General features: G+C 53.6%; 1 protein-coding gene across 2 annotated transcripts in view; it reads right to left on the bottom strand.

Moving 5' to 3' along the window:
• Nucleotides 1-26,322, bottom strand: part of ARID1B (AT-rich interaction domain 1B) — a 437,948-nt gene that overhangs the window by 51,071 nt on the left and 360,555 nt on the right. For both annotated transcript variants that reach the window (XM_062186972.1, XM_062186973.1), the window contains 2 exons: nt 24,233-24,412; nt 10,162-10,489 (listed from right to left, as the gene is read on the bottom strand). In XM_062186972.1, coding sequence (XP_062042956.1) covers nt 10,162-10,489; nt 24,233-24,412 — 508 coding nt within the window. The remainder of the gene's footprint in view (nt 1-10,161; nt 10,490-24,232; nt 24,413-26,322) is intronic.

The following is a 26,322-nucleotide window of genomic DNA, read 5'->3' as shown; positions in this document are numbered from 1 at the left end:
GAGGAGTGAGCCAATGGATGGATGCTCTCTGTCTCTATCTCTCCATTACTCTGCCTTTCAAGTAAATCAATCATAATTTTAAAAAGAGAGAGAGAAAAAAAAGGACAGTGGCCAAGACAAGAGAGAGCCCAGGTCAGCAGAGCAGTGGGCATGAGGCCGTGATCAGGCCTATGGCCTAGAGGAGAGGTTGGTGCACCGCGTGAGCCAATGGTGCTGAAGGCACAATGCTCCCTCACCCCCACCCTCCCTCAGACTGAGAAATTAACTGGGTGAGGAGGAGAGCCACGGTGAGTGCAAGGGTCCGGTGGCCTCCTGGAGAGCATGAGGGGCCCCGCGAGAAGTGAGAGTGCAGGGGGGTTGGGGGGCCGGGGCGCGTGCTTCGGAGAGGTTTTCTCTTTCTTTGGAGGACAACAGGGAGAGACTGGGGGTTAAGAGAGCTCTCTACACTGGAGGCAGGGCTGTCCGACTGTCCGGACCAGAGACGGCGGGGCTGTGGGCACCGTGCTGCGCGCAGCAGGAGAGCAGCAGGTGGATGAGGCCGACAGGGTGCTGCAGGGCCCAGAAAGCTGCGCATGCCGTCTCCTTGGGATCGGCATGCAGAGCACGGGCCACACTTCGGCTCCAGACACCTATTTACTTCTAGAGAGGCAGAGAGACAGAGTTGCGGGGAGCCCGACAGGTGCCTGGCACTGGCACCAGCACGGCAAGGCTGTGGAGGCAGGGGGCTCTGGACACTGGTGCAGAGGGTGCGGGGCTTTGGTTCAGCCCTGCTCCCGTGGGAACACCCTTGACAAGACTTCTTAGGCTTCCCCCAGGATCTTCCCTCGCTGCGACCCCGTGGATCTCTCTTCAAGGCAGCCCGGAGGCTCAAAGGCAGCAACAGCGCGTGCGGGGCCAGACAGGCTGCTGCACGCCATCACTCCCGGCTCTGCGACGGCTGGCAGGTGTGCTGACGTCGTAGTTTTTCCCCGTAGGAACGGGCAGGGAGGGACGCAGCTTTTCTGTGGCTGTGGGTGACGTGAGCGTCTTCTCAGGAGAGCTTTGCAGCGGGCCTCTGGGCCTCTCTCCTGGCCCTCTGCGCCTTGGCCCGAGCGAGGAGATGGTGTGTTGTGTTCCGGTTTCTGCGATTCCTCACCAGCAGCTCTGTTTCCGGCGCTCATGGCTGCTGCAAGCCTGTGGTGCCTTCCTTTGGGTCTCAGTGCACTGATCAGTTTTAGTTGCTCCTAAAGCAGCCGACTGATCCCCACGTCTCTCAAAGCCATCGCGAGAATAAATGGAGCCCCAGGATCCCGACAGAGGCGCAGAAGCCCTTCCGCAGCGTGGATTCTGGTGACTGGCCACGAAGATGCCCTCCTGGTCCCTGGCTGGACCATGTTTGTGGAGCCACCGGCGTGCTGTCACGTGCTGCTCCCTGGCAGTCACACAGCTCGGACTGAGCATTCGGAAGGTGTCTTGCTCCGGTGCACACTGGCTGCCTCCAGGGGGGCCTGGGTGAGCGCCACCGATGGCGGCGGTTCTTAACTGCAGGAGGTGCCCGCTGCTCTCTGTGGGCTCTGGGACCAACGACAAGATGCAATGGCGCAGTCCCCTGGTCTGGCACAGGAGAGCTGAACAGCTGCCACGGATGGGCCCCCTTCCTAACTGCACCAAACGGAAAGATCCTCACCTGCTCCTGAGCCCCCCTCCCATCCGTGGTGTCCCAGCACTATTCCCTAACAAAGGATGCGCTACTCAAGAACCACTGGGCTAGGAAACAAATATAGTCACGTCTAATTCTTAAAAATCCCCCTGGAATCCTCAGAGATGTCCTGACGTAACTTGATACAGCAAAAACAAAAAAACAAAAAAACACCTGAGTAGAACTGTTCCCTCCGTCCTCACCAGCTGCTCTGCCCCCAAGAAGCGGCTGTGCACAGGCTGCAGTCACAGCTTTACCTGGCGGGCCCTGTAGCAACTGCACGTAATCCAGTCTAAGGTAACTTTCCGGCAAGGCACAGGGCCTGATGCGAGCACGGCTGAGTTTTCCGTTTGGTTTGGATTTTTAAACCTGCACCATGGTGGATGTGGAGTGAGTCGGCCTGGCCCTACGGCTGCAATGCTAAGGCGCCGGCGAGCATGGCAGTCCTCGGGAGCTTTGCTACGTCGCCTGCGAGACTTCCCCAATAGTCACACTTCGCCAGAGGCTTTTTCCACCTGCTTTTCCCACCGCTGGGAAACTTCTGCTGTCTCTGGCACAAAACACCATGGAGGTGGTCAGACCCCAGGGCCAAGGAAATCCTGCTGACCTCCCGAATCAGCCTCAAAGTCTTGCAGGCTGGCCCTGCAGGCCTCTGCTGCTTCCCGCCATCAGCATGGGATTTCACAACTCGGAACCACCGGGCTGGCCAGGCTGTGTGGCTGATTACTCTCCGCGATGGGTGGACCAGAATATTACTGGTTCTGGCTATGTCATCCCAGGTGGTCAGGGGCGAGAGACGAGTGGGGTGTGCGATCAGACACACAGACCAGAGGCCTGGACCCCCTCCCTCCACTGTGCCCACATTGGGCACGATGGGAGTGGTGAAGGCAGTGGCCAGCTGCCAGGGGTCAGACTGGCCTTGGAGAGAGGACATACTGGGGAGAAGGCGGGGCTGGAGGACTGGGGATTGAGTAATCAGGGCAGGGGGCACAGAGGGACGGGTTTACGGAGACAAACGTGGCCACGAGTGCCCAGGCCTCCAAGCCCGAGTGCCAGTGTCCACCCTGCACAGCCGAGTTCCTCTGGACTCTGTCGGAATCGCAGCTCCAGCCCCGCAGCTCCTCAGCCAGCATCCGCCAGGCAAAGGCAGAGAAAACAAAGTGTCCAGGGTGTGCAGTGCGGCCCTCCCCTTGGGTTTCCGCGGTGCTCCTTAGAAGCAGGAATCCCACTCACTGCCTGTCTGCCTGTCCACGCTCACACAGGAGCTGGCCTGGCACCTGTGGCAGAGCTCTGGGCCACAGAGGGAGTGCAAACGCGCATCCCGGGGACTCCAGTCCTCCAGAGGTTTGCTGTGCATGTCATACGTGGCCTCCTTGAATGTTAGGACAATTAAACTAGCTCTGTCTATTTGAGAATGAGTGCTTTACTATTTGATCTGAAGACTTATCCATGGGCTTTATGGCTTCCATAATAGTTTTGTAACTCTGCAACATTTCACTGGAATCATAATCAAAATCCCAACATAATAACATTCATTCTGATTCTAGATTTTGAAGGGAAAAAGGGGCTAAAAATGCAAGCACAGTAGTTAGTAATGCAAAGGCTTACATTTAATTGTAGAAATAAGAGCTCTAAGCCTTTGAAATTGCTTCTCTTTGTCTTTCAGTAACTCGACTTTTCCAGTTGTAGCCGTTATGTTAAAATCTAACAGCCCAAAGTGCAGAGAGCTGCGTCTGGGCTCCTGCTAGCTGCTCCCTGCTCCCCTGCACAGGGACCCCGATGCCAGGTCCCTGCCCCATCCCGTGATGTGCTGCTGCCTGGCCTGCATCCCTGGGCTTCCACCCAGCGCTCCCAGTGCATCAGCAGAGCGGTGTCACACTGGCTTCAGAGGGAAACTGCACAGAGAAGTCCTTCCTGGCAAACCGCAACCTGGGTATGAATCAGAACCAGGAAGCCCGAGTGTTTTCCTCCTGATGGTCACAGCGGCCCCGGGAACACCCAGCAAGAGCACAAAGGCTGTAGCACGGGGGCAGCGCCGTGCAGCCACACACACCCATCTGCTTCCCTCATGGGCAAGCGGGGCTAGTGCAGGCCAGTGGAGGGCAAAAGGCGGAAACGCAAAGCCTCCTGGGGGCCAGCAGGTAACTGCCACGTATCCCACAAGGCGTCTGGCTCCAGACGCAGCCTCCTCAGGAGACGTGGAGTGTCCCTGGGACTGTGCAGTACAGCAAAGACCACCCAGTTTGGATCTCAGTGCACCAGACAGGGCTTCCCCAGGATGCTTGGCAATGTTTGATGTCCAGTAGCGAGACTGCCTTTGGGCTAGGAGAGCCAAGAGAAGGACAGTGTAGCTTAGCGAGCAGACAGGGAGCTGCTGCCAACCCCTGAATCCTGAGTGGGTGACCCACAGGTCTTAGTTTCAGTACCATAAAATGAAGCAGCAGGGGCAGGTGCTGTGGCGTAGCAGGTTAAGCTGCCATCTGCAGCGCCAGCATCTCAGAAAGGTATCAGTTAGAGTATGGCTGCTCCTCTTCCAATCCAGCTCCCTGCTGATGCCCTGGGAAAGCAGTAGCAGATGGCCCAAGTCCTTGGGCCCCTGCACCCACGTGGGAGACCTGGAAGAAGCTCCTGGCTTCAGCTTGTCCCAGCCCCAGCCATTGTGGCCATTTGGGGAGAGAACTGGTGTATGGAAGATCTCTGTCTCTCCCTAACTGCTTTTCAAATAAATAAAATAAATATTAACCCCCGTCCCCCCAAAAAAAACAACCAAGGAAGCAGCCGCCGCGGGATGAGATTCAGCGCTGAGCGTGTGATCCCGCAGCCACAGCCCTTCCTTTTGGAAACCATGCTGATGAAAACAGGGTTACCTTAAGGGTCTCTGTCAGCACTGGGACACAACCTCAAGTCATCGAAGACTTGATCACAGTATATGTAGGTGAGGCTGGGGGGAGCTTAAGGAATTCAAATCTGCGGGTCCATGAGGCCTCACTTAAAGCTTGAGGGTTTCTCCCTCTCTCCCTCCCTCCGTGACTCTGCCTTTCAAATAAATAAAAATAAAATCTTAAAACACACACACGGGAGACCAGGAAGAAGCTCCAGGCTCCTGGCTTCAGCCTAGCACAGCTCCAGCTGTTGCCGCCATGTGGGGGGGAGGGGGGGAGTGAATCAGCAGATGGAAGATCTCTGTCTCCTTCTCTCCCTCTTTTCCCCTCAGCCCCCTTCTCCCTGTAACTCTGCCTTTCAAATAAATAAAAGTAAAATCTTAAAAAAAAAAAAAAAAAAAAAAAAAAGGTCTAGGGCTTGTCAGGCCTGCAGGTTCAGTGAGGTCACACTTCCTCCTCAAAGCCAGTTTGCAAGGAAAACCCTGGGAGACTGTGAATCAGCCATGTCTGGCAGAGGCTCCAACCGCTGGGCAGTAGCAGGTGCCACCCAGGGTTACAAAGGGGACAGAAGCAGAGCACACTGAGGGGGTCACTGTATGTTGTGTATGCCTATGTGTGCTTTAACCACGAAGGCTACAGGCAAGGACTCAGCCACCCAAGAACACTAACGACTGCTGTAACCTGGGCTTCCTGGCCACGCAGGTCTTTCCTAGACCTCTGGCAGACCTCGGCCTTCCTCACTCACTCCCCTCCCCACCTGAGGCCTCAGACGCCACACGTCCACCTGCAGCCCTGAAGCAGGCTTCCAGTGAGAGCGCCCAGCGCCCAGAGCTCTCTGGCTCTCCTGACGTCAGAACACGTCACACATCAGCAGGGCTTTCAGAGTCAATGCAGCCCCACCCCTTCTGAGGAACACGGGCACCACTGGGAAAGGGTGCGGGCTCTGCACAGACGCTCCTTACAAGGAAGGCAGTTACTTTAACTGGCTGGGTATTTTTGCACAGCTAGCCTAGTAAAAACTCACTGTGTAAACCCTCTGACAGCCAAAATGAAGGATTTCTTTACTCAAAAAATTCAGAGGCCAGCATTGGCATGGCAGGTTACACCTCTGCCTCTGATGCCAGCATCCCATGTGGGCGCTGGTTCCAGCAGCTTCCCTTCTGCTCTAGTTCCCTGCTCATGTGCCTGGGAGAACATCGGGGGGATGCCCAAGAGCTTGGGCCCCTGCCACTCATGTGGGAGACCCGGAGGAAGCTCTGGGCTTCAGACTTCAGCCATTTGGGGAGTGAACCAGTGGGTAGAAGATTCTCTCTTTCTCTCACTGTCTCTCTATAACTCTGCCTTTTTTTTTTTTTTTTTTTTTTTTTGACAGGCAGAGTGGACAGTGAGAGAGAGAGAAAGAGAGAGACAGAGAGAAAGGTCTTCCTTTTGCCGTTGGTTCACCCTCCAATGGCCACTGCGGCTGGAGGGCTGCGGCCGGCGCACCGCGCTGATCCAAAGTCAGGAGCCAGGTGCTTCTCCTGGTCTCCCATGCGGGTGCAGGGCCCAAGCACTTGGGCTATCCTCCACTGGACTCCCGGGCCATAGCAGAGAGTTGGCCTGGAAGAGGGGCAACCGGGACAGAATCCGGCGCCCCGACCGGGACAAGAACCCAGTGTGCTGGCGCCGCAGGCAGAGAATTAGCCTACTGAGCTGCAGCAACGGCCATAACTCTGCCTTTAAAATAAATAAAATAAACAAAACCCCCTCCCCCTGCCCTGGAACGTAGTTAACACAGAAGGAGGCCTAACCTGCCTGGGGCCACTCTTAAAAAGGAATTCATAAAACGGAAGCCATTCAGCTTGTCCTGTGTGTTCTCCTCTGTACTACCTTACACTCAACAACTGGCTGAGAGAGCCGGGCACGGAACTGTGCATGGGCCACTTCTGTCCAACTGCACACGCACAGCCGCTCTCTCTGCACCTTCGTCACCAATCTGTGTGTTCTGGAGTCTCTCACAGGCTCGGGGAAGAACTGCCGGGAGGGACTCTGGGAGTAGTGGGCTCCGGCCAGGTCTGGGCCACCACTTCCTTTCCAGAAGAGAAACCGACACCCAGCACATGACCAGCCCAACTTTCACCTCACAGAGCTACTAGAACAAATGCCAAAACACGGGTTCACGGCCACGGGCGGGCAAAGCCGAAGCCCGCTGAAGTCAAGGTGCGCGACCAACAGCACTGGAACGTGGCACAGGTGCGTTTCCTCCCACACCAGCCTGGCTTTGAAAACCAGTGACCACGCGGGGTTCGAGCTGAACGGAAGGGAGAGCTGCAGCAGCAGTAAAACGGATTTTCCTCTTCTTGTAGAAAGCATAGTGCTGATGCGCAGGGCGAAGTCCACGGCGAACAGGCACAGGTGCTGTGCGACGACTCAACCGAGTGACTCCAGCGTGGATCTCCTTATTTTAATGGAGGAGGAGGTGCCATACCCTCAGGAAGCTAGGCGGGGGCTGGGGGCTGCCGGTCTCCCCGTGCTGGTGCGCTGACACCGACTTTCTGGCCCCGTGGAAGAGACGTTACTCAGCTGTGTGCCATTCAACTTCACTTTACACAGCTGCTTCATGTGTCTTGGCAAGGCAGAGCCACACCCGCTCCGAGGTCTAACTAGGACCCCTGAGCTGGTGGAGGGCAGCGCCTGGGGATCAGTGCCGACAACTGCTTTGTCCCCTGCGGCCGTCTTCCCACTGACCTTGAAGGGACCGCAGTAGAGCGGAAGCCACGCTCTCCAGAGTGAGCGTGCTGGCTGCTCTCTGCACGCGTGAGCTCACTGAGGCCTGTGGTTCTAGGCTTCTGCACTGGTCGCTCCAGGTGGAGAACCCTCAGGCACAGGATCCTCGTTTGCTCGTGCTATGTAAGTGTGCACTGAAAAAGCAGCTATGAAGACGCTCCCTGGGCCGGGCCTGCCTAACCAGTACCAAGTATCAGGTAACCAGCCGTCTGTCTGTTCTCCGCCCTAGGTAAGGAAGAGGCCCGTTTCCATCGGAGCTACAGGACCATCTCATCACAAACACATGCAAAACAACCTGAGTATCTTTGTTTGCTGAGTCACTCAACAGGGACACGCTTGAGGGGCACTCCTTACCCGAGAACGGTGCAGAGCCTGGCGCTATGGTGACGCGGAGGGAAAGGAGACACAGGCTTTTGCTGCTGTATGGAACCCCTGTGCTGAATTTAGTGGTAATAGAGCAACACCGTGTTTGGAAAGGCAACTCTGCGTTGGATTCCTTTGCTGATCTCACGGGGAGAAGGAGGAACTGAGCTGTGTGACTCCGCCCATGGCTCGGTATTGCTGTCACACACCCCTCCAAGGTGCCTCCGTTTGCCGGTGCCGGAGTCCTGGCCCAGTAGGGGCTGCGCTCTGAACTCGGGGGTGAGGATAGGGAGGGGTGGCAGCAGCCCACTGTGGTTGCCGCAATGAATCACACAGGCTCCGGGACAGACGACAAGCACGCTGCAGGGAATGAGGCCGCAGCAGGGAACCGCTGCTCTCACACTCCCTGATTGGGTGCGAGGGAAGTGGCCATGCCAGAAGCCATGCACAGACAGAACCTGGGGGGCGGCGTGCAGGGGCGCAGCCAGGTGCCACTCAGACGGAACAGAACCGATGCAGGTGGCAGAAGGCAGCCCCCCGGGAGACAGACTTTCCTTCGGGCTGGTATGGGCACTCCTCTGGCGGCCAGATAGGTTGGTTAATGGCTTAAGAGCAAAGGCCGGAGGTATGCTGCTACCTTCCTGTCCGGGCAGGCTGCTGTGGCAGGAGAGCTCGAGGGCTGCCACAGGTGGGGTGCTGGGGGAAAACACAGGCGCCCGCCACCCCAGACTGGCTGGGAGAAGCGGAGACCTAACATATGGTGGCCGAAGGTAGAACAGGAGAAGAGCAGCTTTGGATTCGTCCGCAGCACAGGCTGATGTTTGTGCACGTGCAGGTCTGGCCTTACAGATTGGGGGAAGGTCAGACTCTCTCTATTGTGTGCCTGCCTGCCTATAGGGCAACTGCGTAAGATTCCTTAAAAAAAAAAAAAAAAAAAAAAAAGGAGGGGGACAGAGCCAAGGAGAGAGAGAGAGAGAGAGAGAGAAAGAAAGGATCTGGGGTCTGGTCTACAACGTTCCAGTCTGAAAACACAGCTGTGACTTTGGTACAAGCAAAAACTTTGGTACAAGCAGCCTGTTTAAGCTGCTGGAGAGCTGAACTGGGCAGTGTGAAGACAAAGCTTTCAGGGGCCTGCTGATGAGACACAGAAAATGGGAATCGCGCAGGGGAACTTGTCCACTGGTTTCTGGAAGACAGTCCACAGGGCGATGTAGACAGGGGCTCCCTGAGACTTGCTAACCACACACAGCAGCCTGGGCCTCTCTGGCTATCTTCTAGCGTCACCATCAAAGGCTTCGTGCCAAAGGCAGTCAAAAACTTTCAGCTGAACAGGAAGAGAACAGCTTGTCCTGAGTGACCTCCAACACCACACAGCTCATTTAGACCTAAGTTAGAACCTGAATGGCACCAGCCAAACCCACTGCCCTGCTTGGGTTTATTAGGGTGTTCCCTGAAGGAGCTGCAGGGCCGGTGCCGGGTGCAGCAGGTCTAAGCAACTGTACTGTGGCTGAGACAGGGCAAGAGACGACACTCCTCACGGGAAACTTGTTACCATTTGGAGCAAACAACGAGGCTGGAGGGGGCCCTACTTCTCAAAATAGCAGCTTCAGAGGAAAAGGAACAAAGAGCCACATGTAAACACACACATAAACATGCATACATACATGTGTACACGCACTCACACCCAAACACATCAGCTTTTATATTCCTTCGACAAAATAAGAACCTTCTATGTTTTCCTCTGAAGATGCATCTTTAAACTTAGTTTTAAAACATGTTTGTATGCGCTTGTTTTAAAACTTACTCACCTCTGACTCATAAATTGTTAAGTAGGTAGGCTATTTCATATGGGTCAAGTGTTTAAGAACTAATATCAAAAATCAGGATTAGAAACAAGGACTTGCAGCGAAGTCCTGCTCTGCTGCGTTGTCCTGCTTTGTTAGCCACCGTCTGATTTGGGAAGCTGAGGAGGGACGCCCAGAAACACTTGGACACACACACACGCACACACACCTATGCACACACACAAGGCTTCTACTCCGTAACAGACTCATACGGTGGCACAAGAAAAGGGAGGGTGTGAGTGTGCTTTTTTCCCACAATATTCAGATTTAAATAGATTTTAGGCTTTAGTGCCGCCTGCCTAAAACATGTTTAAATGAAACCACACAGCCACCTCAACAGGCAACAGCTCTGCTCTGCGCTCGCGGGGACTGTTCAGACCTTTCAAGTCACGTCCCGCAGGGATGTGCCCCCACTCAGCTGCCTTCCGGACGGGCCACAGCACATGGCCCGGCACTCACTTCCCAGACCTCTGCGTTCCAGAACATATTTAACACAACAAGCATGGCCAAGCGCAGTGAGATTCTGCTCCTCGGGCGTAAGCTAGGGCAACAGTGCAGCTGGGCGCTCATCACACGGTCACACGTGAACACACAGAACATCCGCAGGGCACGGTCCTGAGTGGCATACCTGCTTTGTGCTGAGTTTGCGGCAGCCTGCATCACTGCTGCGGCCGCCTCCTGTGCCTTACGGTTCACAGTGGGCATTGGCGGCCCCATTCCTGGCCCTCCCTGCTGAGACATGCCAGGAGAACTGGGGGTCATGCTGCTCATATTTCCAGGAAATGGTCTGTTCTGCATCCCAGCCGATGGCATTCGTCCCAGGGGCACAGCACCACATGGCTGGCTTGGCCCTTGTCCATGCATCTGGTTGTTGGCATTGATACCCATACCGGGCCCTGGGCCGCTGTAGCTTGCACCGGGCACCCCACTATACGTTGGGGGTCTGGAGTAGTTACCTAAACAAAAAGCAAACAGAAATTAAAGCCTTTTATTTCATTTTTACACTCGTGACAACATTCAGCGGAAATACTTTTTGTCCAATATTGTGCATATCATGATCCTTATCAGTCTCTTGGTGGGTGCCGCTGAGGCTGCTGGCTCAGCACGTGTTTTCTCTGTGCACTGCATAGGCCCTGCCGGGCGAGCCAGGGACAGAGAGCCCACAGGAGCTCTGCAATGCTGAGGGGAAAGCCAAGCTAAACACAAACAGCAGCTGATTAGTAGGCAAGGGATGGTGGTACCGAGGGCTGCTTCAAAACCTGCCACACCTCACGTTCTTCCATTGTAACCCAACCAAAGTGTGTTCAGGTGAGGACAAGCTGAGATGGCTCTACGATGGCCCTGCTACACCCAACAGTGAAGATGAAGGGCTCAGAGGGGAGACAGACGCCACACAGCCCGCCCTTCCCAGCCCAGCGGGAGCCCGACGTGAGGTCAACAAGCTTTCTCTGGAGTTGGGAACAACCTTTTGAAAAATTTGGCTTGAGCACTGGCTCAGTGGTTGGTTTATGCTCAGTGCCATGCCTGTGAACAAGGCAAGGCACCTGGCATAGGGCAATGGTGGCCGGCAAAGGGGAGGCAGGCAGGGCCGGAGGCAGAGATGAGCGGCCACCGCCACAGCCTCCTGCCCGTGCTCACCCCGGGGCACACGCTCATGGAGGAGACTGGCAGCAGCAAGGGCTCCAGCTATGTCACTGCTTTGTCTTCCCTTCCCTTCCTTTCCACACCTTGTGCTCCGATTGCATGCGTGTAAATATGGTACCAGTTCAACAACGGAAGCCGATACTAACTGCCACACCTCGGTGTGTGCTACAGACCCCTGAGTGAGTGCTTGCCTCCGCGAATTCATTCATTTCTCTAGATAACCATGAAACAGACACCTCCAAGACTCCATTTGCTTGTGAGAAGCCAAGATCTCGTAGATCAGGGTGGCTATAGTAAAATGAGTCTGGAACCGATGTAGTTAATGAATCAAACGCGCTGCCTATCTACAGGGTAAGAGAGCAAGGAGAAGCAGCCTGGCAGGGACTGGGAAGCACGGGTCACCCTGGGCGCTCAGGGTCACTTCTCTGAGGACGCTCGAGCCCCACCCAGCAGGGCAGGCTCTGGGGCCAGAAGCCCTGGAGCTGCAGGGCACTCCGCACAGTTACTGACCCGGAGGGCCCTGGGCGACCTACTGTCACCTTTCTTAGTTCCAGTCTCTGTAGAACAGACAATCTTCTCTGACGCTGTCCACCAGTTAGGATCCAGTGGTAGGTGTGTCACATATCTCAGCACCAGGTATGACACACGGGGTTCCACTGTGGGAAGGTGAGTGAGAAAGAGCAGGGAGCAGCATTGGCCGAGCAGCTGCGGGGGCGGAGGTGGGGGCCAGGCCTGCCAGGGCCTGTGTGCCAAGGCTCCAGGAAGAGGTTTCTCAAGGAGATCGAGTGGAAACAGGTTTGAATGAGGACCAGCAGCACCAACCGAGTGCCACTTCCTCCACACTAGGCTCTGCCCCAGGTCCTCAGTACTGACTCACTTCATCCTCACCTGGAGCTTCCGAGTACGCAGGGCCACAACCCTCACTTGGGAGACGAGAGGCTCACTTAGCCCTTGGTCCTCGGGCCCCGGCCTCGGCAGGTGCTGGGTGCAGCTCAGAGTCAGGCTCGCCACACCAGCCTCTGTGGCCTCGTTCACGCCAAAGAGAAAGCTTACTGCATAATAGTGTCATTGCGATTGTCAGCACGGGCTTCTTAAACTCACACACGGAAAGAGCTTTCACCTATACACTGCAGGAAATTCAGCAGGTTTTCAACATCTCCTGAGCGCGCTGCCGGAGTCCTGGGATCTGACTCCCACAGGAAGCACCTGCTACTGACGGCAGTGGAGGGGGCTGGATGGCGGCCTGTGGCCCAGCGCACTTTGTGAAGGGCCACGGGAGAGATATTTTGGGCTCTGTGGGCCATGGGCCTGCTCCACTCTAGCTCTGCTCTGAGCCTGACGTACAGAGCAAGGGGAGGGCTGGAGTGGGTGCGAGTTTGTAGGCCCCTGGTATGCACCCACCCAGGCGAGCCAGAGGGAGACCTGCTCTAGCCAGCAGCTTCCTCCGCCCTGAAAACCAGCCTCGGGAGGCTTCACCAAGTGAGGCAGTGGCAGAGCAGAGGGCCTGGGAAACTGAGGCAGACAGGGGAAGAGCCGCAGAGGACAGCCTAGGAGCCCCGAGGAGCGTGCCGGCCGGTCTCTGCCAGCTCCCTAGATTTCACCACCACTTCGAGAAGGCACGCTGCCTGCGGTGGTGTCTGGCAGGAAGAGCCAACCGCACATTGCCTTCAAGTAAAGGGAAGAAAACGAGCGAACCAAAAACCCAAGGCATTTGATGCTGCTCATCAGCTCCCAAGTCCTCCACCAAACACCGTACAGCCGCCTTCTGAAGCTCCCATCCCACGGGACACCGTCTGTTCTCTGTCACGCTTCTCAGCAGCACACCCTGGGCGGGCCAGGCTGCGCCAGGCCCGGCCCACGCTCCTCTCTGCCGGCAGCACTCAGACCCCGCCTCCCTGACCTCACATCCCCTCACTTCCAGGCGAGCTGAGCAGATCTGTGAAACCCAGGGCTCCTTTCTGGCTCTCACTCTTACTAAAAACAAACAGACTCATTCATAGTTTGCATGCACAAGCAATTAATTCACATATTCGTGCTATTGCTCTGGGCTGCCTCTCCACCCTCCCCTACACTCGGTAAGTGATTCATGTGGTAAGAAGCCTTTCTCCGTGAAAACACATGTGCCCTTCGCTTTCGAAGGAAATGAAATCACACTTTAATCTTGTTTTAGAAAACAAGCATTCAGACCCAGTGACTGTATTAGCAAAGGGGGTTACCGATCCTGTTGAACTCCACTTCTAGGGAACCAGACATGCTGTGGGCTGGGTGCTTGCCCCTCGCAATTCACAGGCAGTCAGGGGCTCTGTTTTAGAGAACGCGAAGGAGAGATGATGGAGACGCCTAGTTCCCTGGAGCCTCCTTCAGTCTCTCACTCCTGTTATGCACTAAAGAGAGAGGAGCTGGGCGTGGGCAGGTGGGGGGAGGGGCACGTGCTGGAGCCCAGCAGCCATGCACCTGCACTTAGAAAGGCACACAGAGTGCTGGGGTCTCGACCTATTTTCCTCCAATCAGCTGGGTCGATTCTACAGACTGGCACTAAGAGCACACATTAAGAGATCTGTTCTAATTATAAAGACTTCTATTCCAGAGAAGAAACATAACGTTCCCTTTTCTTTTCCTTGAAACTTTAAAGACTTTCCTCATTAAACTCACATGCTTGGATAAAAATGACTTTGAAAGGCTTAAAACGGCTTAAGAGGCAGCGAAGGAGGAAAACATAGGCTTCAGGGTCTGGGTCCGCACACTGGTGCTGACACTGGCCAGCATGACCCCGGCCAGGTCAGCCAAGCTCTCTCACCTGGAGTGTGGTGGGCAGAACAAGGAGGAGGTGGGAAGGCACCAGAGCAGTGCCAGGTGCAGGGCTGTTCTCGACATCAACCATCAGAACAGCACCACTCACATCACCTTTTCAGGCCACCTTTTTTTTTTTTTTTTTTTTTGGACAGGCAGAGTGGACAGTGAGAGAGAGAGACAGAGAGAAAGGTCTTCCTTTTTCCGTTGGTTCACCCCCCAATAGCTGCTGTGGCCAGCGCACTGCACTGATCCGAAGCCAGGAGCCAGGTGCTTCTCCTGGTCTCCCATGTGGGTGCAGGGCCCAAAGACTTGGGCCATCCTTCACTGCCTTCCCAGGCCACAGCGGAGAGCTAGACTGGAAGAGGAGCAACCGGGACAGAATCCGGCACCCCAACCGGGACTAGAACCTGGGGTGCTGGCGCCACAGGTGGAGGATTAGCCTATTGAGCTGCAGTGCTGGCCTTCCTGCCACTTTTTAAAAAATGTGTGCATGGGGACCGGCGCTGTGGTGTAGCAGGTAAAGCTGCAGCCTGCAGTGCCAGCATCCCATATAGGTTCCAGTTCAAGTCCTGGCTGCTCCACCTCTGATCCCACTCTCTGCTATGGCCTGGGAAAGCAGTAGAAGATGGCCCAAGTCCTTGGGCCACTGCACCCATGCGGGAGACCCAGAAGAAGCTCCTGGCTCCTGGCTTCAGATTGGCACAGCTCCGGCTGTTGCAGCCATCTGGGGAGTGAACCAGAGGATGAAGGACTCGCTTGCTCGCTCTCTCTCTGTCTGTTTCTACCTCTCTCTGTAACTCTTTCAAATAAATAAATAAATAGACAGATAAATAAATAAATATTTGGGGAAAAAATGTGTGCATGGGGCAAAAAAGGATTCACTTGCTCCCTCACCCCCTTGCCCATAGCACAGCTTTCTCCCCCAAATAAACAAAGACCAAATAGATAAGCCAAGCAAAATAGGAGAGGAAAAGCCAGGAATGAGAAGTGCAGTCTTATTTCCATGTTTCTCTAATAGATTAGTAATTTGTTGGCACTGGCTCTGACAGAAAACAGATGGACGCGGCATTGAGCACAATGCAGGCAGCAGATGCCTGGCCAGCCCACCTCAGCTGGACGGCACTCGCAGCCAAGGCCGGGAGCCCCAGTTTTCAAGAGAACTCATCCTGGCTCTCCAGCTCTGGGAAACTGGTCACCAGATGAACTCAGATTTTAACTCCCCACGAGCTGGACCCTTGCACCACTGAGAGGGGGCAGGATCTCAGGAGGATCACAAGTAATTCTGTACCTGACTCGGGAATACTGAAATCTGCTCATCATAACCAACCAGAACGTCAAGCTCATCGTTCTGCTAAGCCAGTGAATGCTTCCACTCATAGGAAATTCCGCTGCTCAGTCTCCATCACTCAACAACGCTGAGGACGACTCGACACGCAAGGTGCACACTGTTCTCAACCCGGAGGAGGGCGGGGAGGCACAGAGCACAAACCAGACATTTTGCCCTGGGTAGAAGACACGAGATGTGTAACTGGCTACATACTACGATAATAAATCTGTAAGTTAGGGCTAATCATGCACTTGTCCTGGTTTTTAGCCAACCTTTCTGTTCTTCCTATTTGGTAGCAGTTACTACATATTAAACCAGCTTACTAAGACACAATTTATACACAGTAGCAGGAATACACAGTCCTGTAGCTACCAGGCCAACTGAGTTCCAGGACATTTCTGTCATGACAAAAAGCCCCCTGTTGCCCTCCTGCTTGTTGGTGACATCACACCCAGAGTCACACAGGGCGGCCTGAGGCGTCAAGCTTTAGAACGGCGTCGGCACGGTGGGAAGGATCGGGGGTCTCCCTCTGACTGCTGCGCAGTGTTCCCCTCTGTGAACAGCGTTTCTGGTTTCTGGCAAGTACGAACTGAGCTACTGAAACCGTGTGTGCGGCTCTCTGTGAGGACAGAGGCTCCGCTCCTCTGTGGCTGGGACGCAAGCGTGTGCTCAACTCTGTAAAGAACTGTGGCTTTGGAACATTGTGCGTTTTCCCAAATACCATGAGAGTTCTCTCTGCCACTGCCAGCACTTGACGATACCAATTTAAAAAAACATTAGCCATTTTAGTAGCTATGTAGCAGAAGTCATTGGGGCTTTAATTTTCATTTCCGTCATTCAAATGATTTTGAGGAGTTTTTCATGTACTTATTTGCTAGTTACCATATTTAAGCAAGATCCTTTCTGTGTGTAAAAAAAAGCTCTTCCAACTTCTCTGTCCACTCAGACCTACTATATATATACATATATATATATATATGTATACACACACACACACACACATATATATTAAAGATTTATTTATTTGAAAGTCAGAGTTACACACAGAGAGAGAGGAGAGGCAGAGAGACAGAGAGGTCTTCCATCCGATGGTTCACTCCCCAGTTGGCTGCAACGGCTGGGGCTGTGCCAATCCTAAGCCAGGAGCCAGGAGCTTCTTCCAGGTCTCCCACGTGGGTGCAGGGGCCCAAGGACTTGGGCCATCTGCTACTGCTTTCCCAGGCCATAGCAGAGAGCTGGATTGGAAGTGGAGCAGCCAGGTCTTGAACCGCGCCCATATGGGATGCGGGCACAGCAGGCCAGGGCTTTAATCTGCGGCACCACAGTGCCAGCCCCCCAGACCTACTATAAATGCTACTCTTGGGGCCAGCGCTATGGTGCAGCAGGTAAGAGCTGCCACCTGTGGCTCGGGCATCCCACATGAGCACCGGTTTGAGCTCCGGCCGCTCCACTTCCCATCCAGTTCCCTGGTAATGTGCCTGGGAAAGCAGCAGAAGATGGCCCAAGTCCTTGAGACCCTGAATCCAGGTGGGAGACCCGGGAGAAGCTCCTGAATCCTGGTTTCAGATTGGCTGTTGTGGCCATCTAGGGAGTGAACCAGCAGAAGGAAAATTTCTTTCTCTCTCTGCCTCTCTCTCTCTGTAACTCTTTCAATTAAATAAATAAGTATTTAAAAATAAAATAAATTGCCAGCGCCGTGGCTTAACAGGCTAATCCTCCACCTTGTGGCGCCGGCACACCGGGTTCTAGTCCCGGTTGGGGTGCCGGATTCTGTCCCGGTTGCCCCTCTTCCAGGCCAGCTCTCTGCTGTGGACGGGGAAGGCAGTGGAGGATGGCCCAAGTGTTTGGGCTCTGCACCCACATGGGAGACCAGGAGAAGCACCTGGCTCCTGGCTTCGGATCAGCGCGATGCGCCGGCCACAGCGGCCATTGGAGGGTGAACCAACGGCAAAAAGGAAGACCTTTCTGTCTCTCTCTCTCTCACTATCCACTCTGCCTGTCAAAAAAAAAATAAAAAAATAAATAAAAAATAAATAAAATAAAATAAATGCTACTCTTGCAAGCAGGGAAACTGATTACAGTTAAGAAGGTCCCAAACACGGGTTCAGAACAAAGCTGCTTTACCCTAAGTGGCACTGGATCCCACTATTTGTGAGACTAGAGATAATTTGTTTTTTTGAATTAATATATAAGATACTTTACTTTTCTGAGATCAACATGCACTTAAAAAATTCTTCAAAATGTAAACAAAATAGCAATACAAAGTTTGCAGCCTGGGAGGGAAAGGCCTACTAACTCGATGATACACTATCACTTTTGATCGTCTTTTTTCTCTTAAAATTGTAAAAACGAGGTAATGCAAGTTCAATGCAGAAGATACAGAAGCACAAAAATTGCCCTTGGTTTCACGTGCCTGAGAGGAGACACTGTGGACCAGAGAGGACTCTCAGGCACTGAGCGGTCTGCCCAACAACGCGGGGCCTCCCAGGCAGGGTCAGGAGGCTCTGCCGGTATCTCTGGATCACCAGCTTAGCAGAGCGATTCCCGTGAGAAAGCGTGATGAGGGCCCGTCCACGCCAGGCTCCGTGCTTCCACGCAGGTGGCAGGAAGCAGGCCTGAAGAATACAGCGTCACATGGTGACGAGGACCCTGAAGAACAGTGGGGCAGTGCCAACCACAGAGTGCAACGGCAGCAGCTGATGCATTGTCAACAGGGACCAAGGCCAACGTCAAGACTCTGGGGACAGATGGCACCGTCAGGCGCCAATATTTGATACAAGGGCAGCTGGCAAGGAAGAGGGGCCCCGTGGAGCAGGGGCATCACCAGCAGCTCGTGGGCACGTGTGCCCCGGAGAGTGACTTGTCACTCCGACACTCAGCTTCCTCGTCCATGAAAAGGGTGTACTACAAAGCTTGTGCATCCTGGGGAGGGTGCTGTGCACACAAACGCTGACAGCGGGTGGACAGAATCTGACAACGACCAGGCAAAGCCTGTTCTAATAGTAGAATTATTTTGTTATCAGTGTAATTACCTTTACATTATCATCCTGCCTTATATGCCTAATTTTACTACCATGATGCAAAGACACTCAAATGTATTCCTTAAAAAGGGATAAGCAACAACAAAACAGCACTGGCCTTAACATGTGTCTATAAAAAGGTACTAGCTTGACCGAACAGCCAGCTTGAGTAGAAAACAGCAGAGTTTCATGGAAGAAAGGAACGGGCCTAGAGCTGGAAATTGGCGTTGTGCATGGCACCAGTGCGTGTGTGCCCTGTGCCTGTGCACACGGGACACGGGACAACCTTCCTCTGCTCACCTGAGCAGTGAGAGGCTGCTTGGGCGGGGCCTTACAGACGTGGGGAGCTTGACTCAGTCGACAATCTCCCTAGAAACAGACGTATGCATTAAGCTGTGCAGCCACATGCTTCGCCTACTGCTGTCTAAGACTATCACAGTCATGACCTGCGGCAGTGACAGCACCTGCTACAGGGGCCACTCGCTTAGTTCTGCACCCAGGGGACAGGAGCTCTGTCCTTCCTAGATGCTGATGTTAATGATCAAACGAAATTGCGAACCTCGCACTGGTCAAAGTTGCTTTTTGTAGCTTCTTTTTCCTTTTTCATTTGTACTGTAAATTTTCCTGACCTCCCCCTAATTTCAAGGTCTTGAATGCGTGATCATTATCAATCCAAGAAAAATTCATGCTTCAACCTTGTAACAAAAGGAGACTTGATTACACTACAACACCTACTGCAATGGGATGATCAATTAATTTTTTCCTAACATTAACAAGACAAAAATGTACAAAATTTTAAAAATGAAACCCGATTACTCCATTCGTCTCACACTGCTGATTTAAAGCAACAAGAAGCTGTCACCCCACCAAGCAAAGTGTCCGGAGCAGAGGCAAAGAATGCGCACGGCAGCCGCATCTCACCCGTGCTTACCGGAGAGGACTCGGCTCAAGTCAGCAGCAGGAGTGTGCGTCTAGACTTGGGGGAGTGGACACCGAACCCTGGCCTGGCTCACCAGCTGGTGGGCAGACGTCTGGCATTCATGCCGTGCTCCCCCACAACAGCAGTGCTGCGACCACCACGGGGGAACTGGCTGTTCCGAATGGCATTCATGGTTTGACTTTGCTCAGTTAACAGGACACAGTTAATGAGCAAGAGAGAGGGGAAGACTTCAGATGGCATCTAGTTTATTTTGAGAAAAACCTTTCAAACCCTTCTGAAAATGAACTTTTACCAAAATAGTTTGGAAATAAAAATTCGGACCTAGCTGTTGGGAGGTTTCTGCTTCTGTGAGAACTAAGGAACAGGACCAGGGCCATGTCAGTGTGAAACCTGTGCGGCTGTGTGTGGCGGTCCTGCACAGACCTCCTGATGCTGCCAGCCACGTGAGTGACAACTGGGAAGGATCGAGATGCAGAATTATTATTTGTCCAAAGTAACACACTTATTTGTGGCACAACTAAGGCTAGGTTCTTATTTTTGCCATTAGTGACAAATATGCAAAAAGCATGTGGGGATGGTCAGTGTGAGAGACTGGGGATGGTCAGTGTGAGAGACACTTTTCTAGAGAACAAGAAAACACAAAGACCGAGTCTTTGTCCTCAAACATTTTTTAAAAAAGGTTATGAAGGGGCTGGCGCTGTGGCTCACTAGGTTAATCTTCCGCCTGCGGCGCTGGCATCCCATATGGGCGCCAGTTCTAGTCCCGGCTGTTCCTCTTCCAGGCCAGCTCTCTGCTGTGGCCCTGGAGGGCAGTAGAGGGTGGCCCAAGTGCTTGGGCCCTGCACCTGCAAGGGAGACCAGGAGGAAGCACCTGGCTCCTGGCTTCGGATCGGTGCAGCGCCAGCCGTGGTGGCCATTTGGGGAGTGAACCAACAGAAGGAAGACCTTTCTCTCTGTCTCTCTCACTGTCTATAACTATACCTTTCAAAAAATAAATAAAAATCTTTAAAAAAAGTTTATGAAGATATTGATCTCAGCTCTTTCCCGTAGAACTCACTTGTGAGTAAGAACACACTCATGACAGGCTTCTTTCTAATTACTAAAGCAGGTCCTGACGGCCACCCCTGGCCCACGCTGTCATCACCACGCTGTTTGCTTGAAGGCAGGAAAGCGCAGTTTGACAAACTGCACTGGACTCAAACCTCTGTGCATTCAGGCTGGCTCCGCCCACTGGTCACGCCCATTCCTAATCCCCCTCCCCCCCACCCACACTGCTGGTCTAGCTCCACACCTGTGTTTGCAGAGCTCCTTGCTCCTTTAAGGCAAGTCCTCGCTTCTGGTTTTCCTCCCTAGCAGCTCAGGGCTGGGAGGACCCTTGAGGCCCGAGTGGCCCTGCAGTTGGGCTCCCTCCTCAGCTGTGGTGTGGGCGAATTACTCAACTTCCCAAGGCTTCCCGTTAGGAGAATGGTTAATCAGCCTGGATCTGACTCCTAACCTCACTAGACTGCTCTGTGCCATGGCTGTTCCTCCGTGAAGTGGGGCTGGAACAACACCTAGCACCAGCATGCTGCCCAGACCAAATGACTGTATGGAGCACGCTTCGCACAGGACAGGACCCATGACACAGGGTCACCATCGCCAGCAATGACCTTGAAGAAGCCACTGCCCTGGACGATGACGCTGGTGGGTGAGAAATATTTCCCTGAGCTCTCTTTTAAAAAGACAAAACCAGGGGCCAGTGCTGTGGCGTAGTGGGTAAGGCTGCCACCTGCAGTGCTGGCATCCCATATGGGCACCGGTTTCAGTCCCGGTTGCTAAATTTCTGATCCAGCTCTCTGCTGTGGCCTGGGAAAGCAGTAGAAGATGGCCCAAGTCCTTGGGCCCCTGAAACCACACGGGAGATGCAGAAGAAGCTCCTGGCTTTGGATTGGCACAGCCCCGGCCGTTGCGGCCAGTTGGGGAGTGAACCAGCAGATTGAAGACCTCTCATTCTCTCTCTGCCTAACTCTGACTTTCAAATAAATAAATAAATCTTAAAAAAAAAAAAAAAAGACAAAAGCAGGGGCCGGCGCTGTGGTAGGTTAATCTGCCTGCGGTGCTGGTGTCCCATATGGCACCAATTCTAGCCCTGGCTGCTCCTATTCTGATCCAGCTCTCTGCTGTGGCCTGGGAAAGAGTAGAAGATGGCCCAAGTCCTTGTGTCCCCGCACCTGCATGGGAGACCTGGAAGATCTTGGCTCCTGGCTTTAGATCGGCTCAGCTTTGGCCACTGCAGCCATTTGGGGGGTGAACCAGCAGATGGAAGACCTTTCTCTCTTTCTCTTCCTTTGTCTGCAACTCTACTTCTCAAATAAATAAATAAAATCTTAAAAAAACAAAAAAAGACAAAACCAGAAGAAAGCCATCTAGTTCAGAACAGAAACACAGGCCACAACTCACAGCCTTTGGGTGACTGCACGAGAGTCTCTGTAGACACAGGAGACCTCAAAACATGAACGTGCAAGCTGAGTATGTGGCAAATAAATCGAGTAATCAGGAAGAGGAAGGAAAGAGGAAACTTCATTAGGGTCCCTGTTTAAAAGGATCAGCCACGAGAGAAAAGCAACGTTCAAAGTCCTGGCTGAGCCGAACAACCCCAGTTGCAGCCTAATTCCCTGCCACTCAGTGTTGGCCGGGAAAAGACTTCGGAGGAAGGGGTCTGAACTCCCGAGGACCAGGAACTGGTTTCCAGCTTTGGCAGTGAGCGTCTGGGCGGCACCTGGGGCCCAGGCCTCAGAGAAGACTGGGGGCGATGTTCCTGGGAGCTGCTGCACGCAGGGGTCAGCACCATCCCTGCTTCACGCGGCTTCTACCATCCACCTGCACTCAGGACTCATGCCTTAAAAACCCCAAATAAAAAGCCTCGTGACTTTGTGATCACATGTCATGTAGGAGACTGTGCACTGCACACATCTGGGAGGCTGTGGGGCTTAGCAGAGTCTGGGTTCCTGAACACCAGACTGGAGGCACCTCTGAAGGCAACAGAATCCAACTAGCGCATTTTCCAGAGAGGAAAAGGCGAAGTGACAGCAAAGGGAGTAAGCAGTTCGCAGACACAGCGCGGTGGGATGCAGCCTCCCGGGCTCAGTGCTCGTGAATGAGAAGTCTTCATGGGCTGTGGCTCCAGAAAACTGAGGGGTCTATTTCAAAAAGAAGCCCATTCTGCAGAAATTACCTCCCGGCTGGCACCTGCTGCAGCGTACGCTCTTCCGTAGCCGCTCACAGACTTACCCGCGAGCGCAAGCTCTGCCTTCATTTCCAAGCAGGGGAAGAGGCTCCAAGAGGGAACTACCTCAGCGTACAGGGACCCATTTGGAAGATTATGCAAAGTCTGTATAGTTTTAAGGGTTAAGTCCTTGACATTCTGGGAACAGGGGTCCGATCTGTCTCTAGCTACACTTTGAGCAAAGTTATTGTTTTCTGTGCCTACAGCAACCAGCAGACAGCACTCCCGATGGTCTCTTAAGTCATCTTCCCATGACAGGCAAGGAAGCCTGCCTGGAAGATGCTCACCATGGCCAGCGAGGCGGGTAGACAGGTGGGCTCTCACAGTGTGCACCTTTCAGTTCAGCCTTGGCTCAGCAACAAATGGCTGCTGGTCACAATGACCTGGGACCAGCAGGGAGTTCACCAGCAGCCTGTCTGTCGCTGTCCCCCAGTATTTCAATTCCTAAGGCCCACTGCAGTTGATAACACAGAAAACTGCTTGGGATCCGGCGACAAAGGAAGCAAGCCAACCTCCACTTCTCGGTGTCCTCTGGCTACAGGGTGGGGACGCCAGCAGGCAGGGATGCTACAGGAAGTTTGGGGCATTCTGGAAGGGAAACGTAACCCAGCAACGTAAAGTGAGGAGACAGTGCTACCCTGGCAGTACCGAAAGTGCTTCCACTCCGTCAGAAAGCAGCACCCCACTCTGCTCACACGCACTTCACTCTGCCAGGGCCTGTGTGGCCTCCTGGGCTCCCAGGCGTGCACCTGCAGGCCACAAGGCTCTGGGGCCCCCGGTACAGCTCGGTCAGCTTTGCAGATGCCAGCACCCCCGGGAGACACCAGAGCTCCACTGTGGGGAGACCAGTCTTGCTGTGGATGCGGTCAACATGCAGCTACAGTTTCCTGTTGGGCACTTGTCCCCATTGCTTGGAATATTCCCACTACAGTATTTCCAGAAGTGAGGCAATTCTGGGATCTGTGCCAGATAATCTATAATCTCATTCGCTCCAAATTACACATTAATGTCTGATTGAAATAAACAAAACATAAAGAAGGTACGAGATTCAAATGTCTTATTGCAAAACTGACTTAGAAAAACAACATGTATCAGGTGGAAAACCTTGATAAAAGGATTCTATGTGTATTAGAGAAAACCAGATTGACTTCCAGGAAGCTGGAATATCAACAGTGAATTCCAGGCATGGCTCCACTTATTTTCCTACTCTTTCCTTTTCTTCCTCTTGGAAAGACCTGCACCCACGGGCCAAGAGTCAGGCTGGCGATGGCTGGGAATTGGGAACTGCTGTTCACGTGCTGTAGCACCATAGCGACAGGGTGAGAGAAGTGTGTGGGTGACATCCGCCGAGCCAGGAGCTCACGGCACTGAAGGTGATTACTGACAGAGGTGCAAAACCAGAATCCAACACGATGAAGGCCAAGCTCTAAGTCAGAAACATTCTGAAGACAAGGCTGTGCCCTGTTCTCACTAAGCCACTGGGCCGACTCATCAGACAGATACTCAGTCCTTGTTTGCAACACGCGTGGAGGAGCACTTACCACAGCATCTCACACGTGCCTACAGAACAGTGCCTACTCCTCCCCCATCACAGACAACTGACCACTGTGGGTTTACGTTAATAACAGAGCCTTCAAGTATGTTTCTGAAGGCCTTGAAGGACCGTTTCTACCGCCTACTGCACGCACTTCGGACAAACTTGTTCTTTACCTTGTGGTCCATACTGACTCATCTGTGGACCGTAAGCCCCACTGGAGTTACTCTGCTGAAAGCTACTGATTCCAGGATGCATCTGGCCCCCAGGAGACGGATGAGGCGACATAGATGGTCCTGTCTGCTGAGGTCCATACTGAGACATCTGAGGGTTTCTTTGTGTGCCTGCCATAAAACCTAAGTGGAAACAAATGGAAACACATCAATGCAGGTATTGCATAACCTCATCACAAAAATGGACACGGAACATGTGGAAGGTGGAGGTGAGAAGCCTGGTGCTGTGAGAGTCCTCTAAAAAAACGTCGAAAGACATCTGTCAGTCAGCCTGGGAGACCTGGGAGGGATACTTGGGTGGAACCTTCAGCTCTGTTAGGCCTCCCAGGAACTTGATGGTTTGTGGACTTGAACTAGGGATGAGGGGGAGAACAAGCAAGAAGTCTTCATTTTTCCTGCAGATAAGGCCTCTACAAGTTGTAACAGCAGGTGCTTGGTGCTGTACAGCAAGGCCTCTACTCTTGCCAGGCTGGGGGCACTGTGTGCACCCCTCACAGCCTTTGCTCTGGGATGCAGGGCTCAGGCCAAATTCCCAGCCCTCTCTCTTGCCCAGGCAGCACCCAGCTGTCTCCTGTACAGAGCTGTTTCCTCCCCTCGGATCTTCTAGAGCAGCTTGACACCTGGGCAGCCTGCAGACCTGAGAGTGCCCGGAGCCAGCTGGAGGGTTTCGCTCTATTCTGCAAGTCCAAATCAGAGACCTCCCCTCTTCCTGCCTCCCCTGCTCTGCTGGGGTCTGCACCGCCTCTGCCCAGCACACCCCTCACTCGAATGTCCCGTCAGAAACCTCTAACGCCCAGGACCCACCCTTCCCCTTCTCTCCTCTCCGAGCGGGCAGCCCAGAGCACGGCCTGGGACTGCACTTTGGAGACGCCCCAGGAGCTGCTCCTCCTCCCTGTCTCCCGTCCACAGACGCCACGTTCTAGCAGACCTTCTCTTGACCACCTGTGGGGGCCTAACGGTTCTCTCACACCCACCCTGCCAGTCATGATTCACAGAGCTGCCGGATTATCTTTTAAGAATCAAAAAGGAAATTAGAGCAGATCTCTCCCCTGCATAAAACCCAAGGCTTCCACTGAACCAGGGTTGACATGTCAACATTTGGCCCGGCCTGTGAGAGCTCATGTGGTCTGGCCATCGCAATTTGCACTTGAACTCCATGGCCTATAGCTTTCCTCTCCCTCTGCTACCCTCAGGGCCCAGCAGTCTTCTCATGGGTCCAGCAGAGAACATCAAGCTCTTTCTCTCGGCCAAGGCTGATTCCTTCCCAGGCCCTCTTGCCGGAGTGCCCTTCTTCTTCTTCTTCTTTTACCTCTCTTCACAGCACTTGTCATGCTGCAAGCATTGCATGGCACAGCTGACTCACTTACTGCTGCCCCCACTACTTCATGAGCTCCCACGAGGGCAGGACTCGTGTCTGGACTCAGCAGAACATGTGGCAATGGCAAGGGTCACAACTATGATCACTGTTTTAATGACAGGATGTTCAATTTCTCACCCGCCCAACAGAATGCCCAGCACCACCCAGCAGGTGGCAGGTGGGCAGCTACTTCGAATGGACGAAGAGAATACAGCTTCTCTTTCTGCCGCCCGAGCCTGTGGAAGCATGCTGGGAGTAGGACTTCTAGAAGGGAGCCTCTGGAAGACCATGGTGCAAGGCCACTTTTGCTGGGTCCTGGTTGTGGTGCCGGATTCTGTCCCGGTTGTTCCTCTTCCAGTCCAGCTCTCTGCTGTGGCCAGGGAGTGCAGTGGAGGATGGCCCAAGTGCTTGGGCCCTGCACCCACATGGGAGACCAGGAGGAAGCACCTGGCTCCTGGCTTCGGATTGGCGCAGTGAGCAGGCCTTAGCGGCCATTTGGGGGGTGAAGCAACGGAAGGAAGACCTTTCTCTCTGTCTCTCTCACTGTCTAACTCTGCCTGGCAAAAACAAACAAACAAACCAAAAAAACTGAAGGCGTTTATGCCTGAGATGGAATTGAGTTCTACTTGGATGAGAGATGTGCTTATGTGTACAAAACAAAGAACAACACAGTGAC

The sequence above is a fragment of the Lepus europaeus genome, chromosome 3 (genome assembly GCF_033115175.1).
Source record: "Lepus europaeus isolate LE1 chromosome 3, mLepTim1.pri, whole genome shotgun sequence".
NCBI lineage: Eukaryota > Metazoa > Chordata > Mammalia > Lagomorpha > Leporidae > Lepus > Lepus europaeus.
Note: the sequence above shows the minus strand (reverse complement) of the source record. Positions and strands in the feature narration are given on the sequence as shown.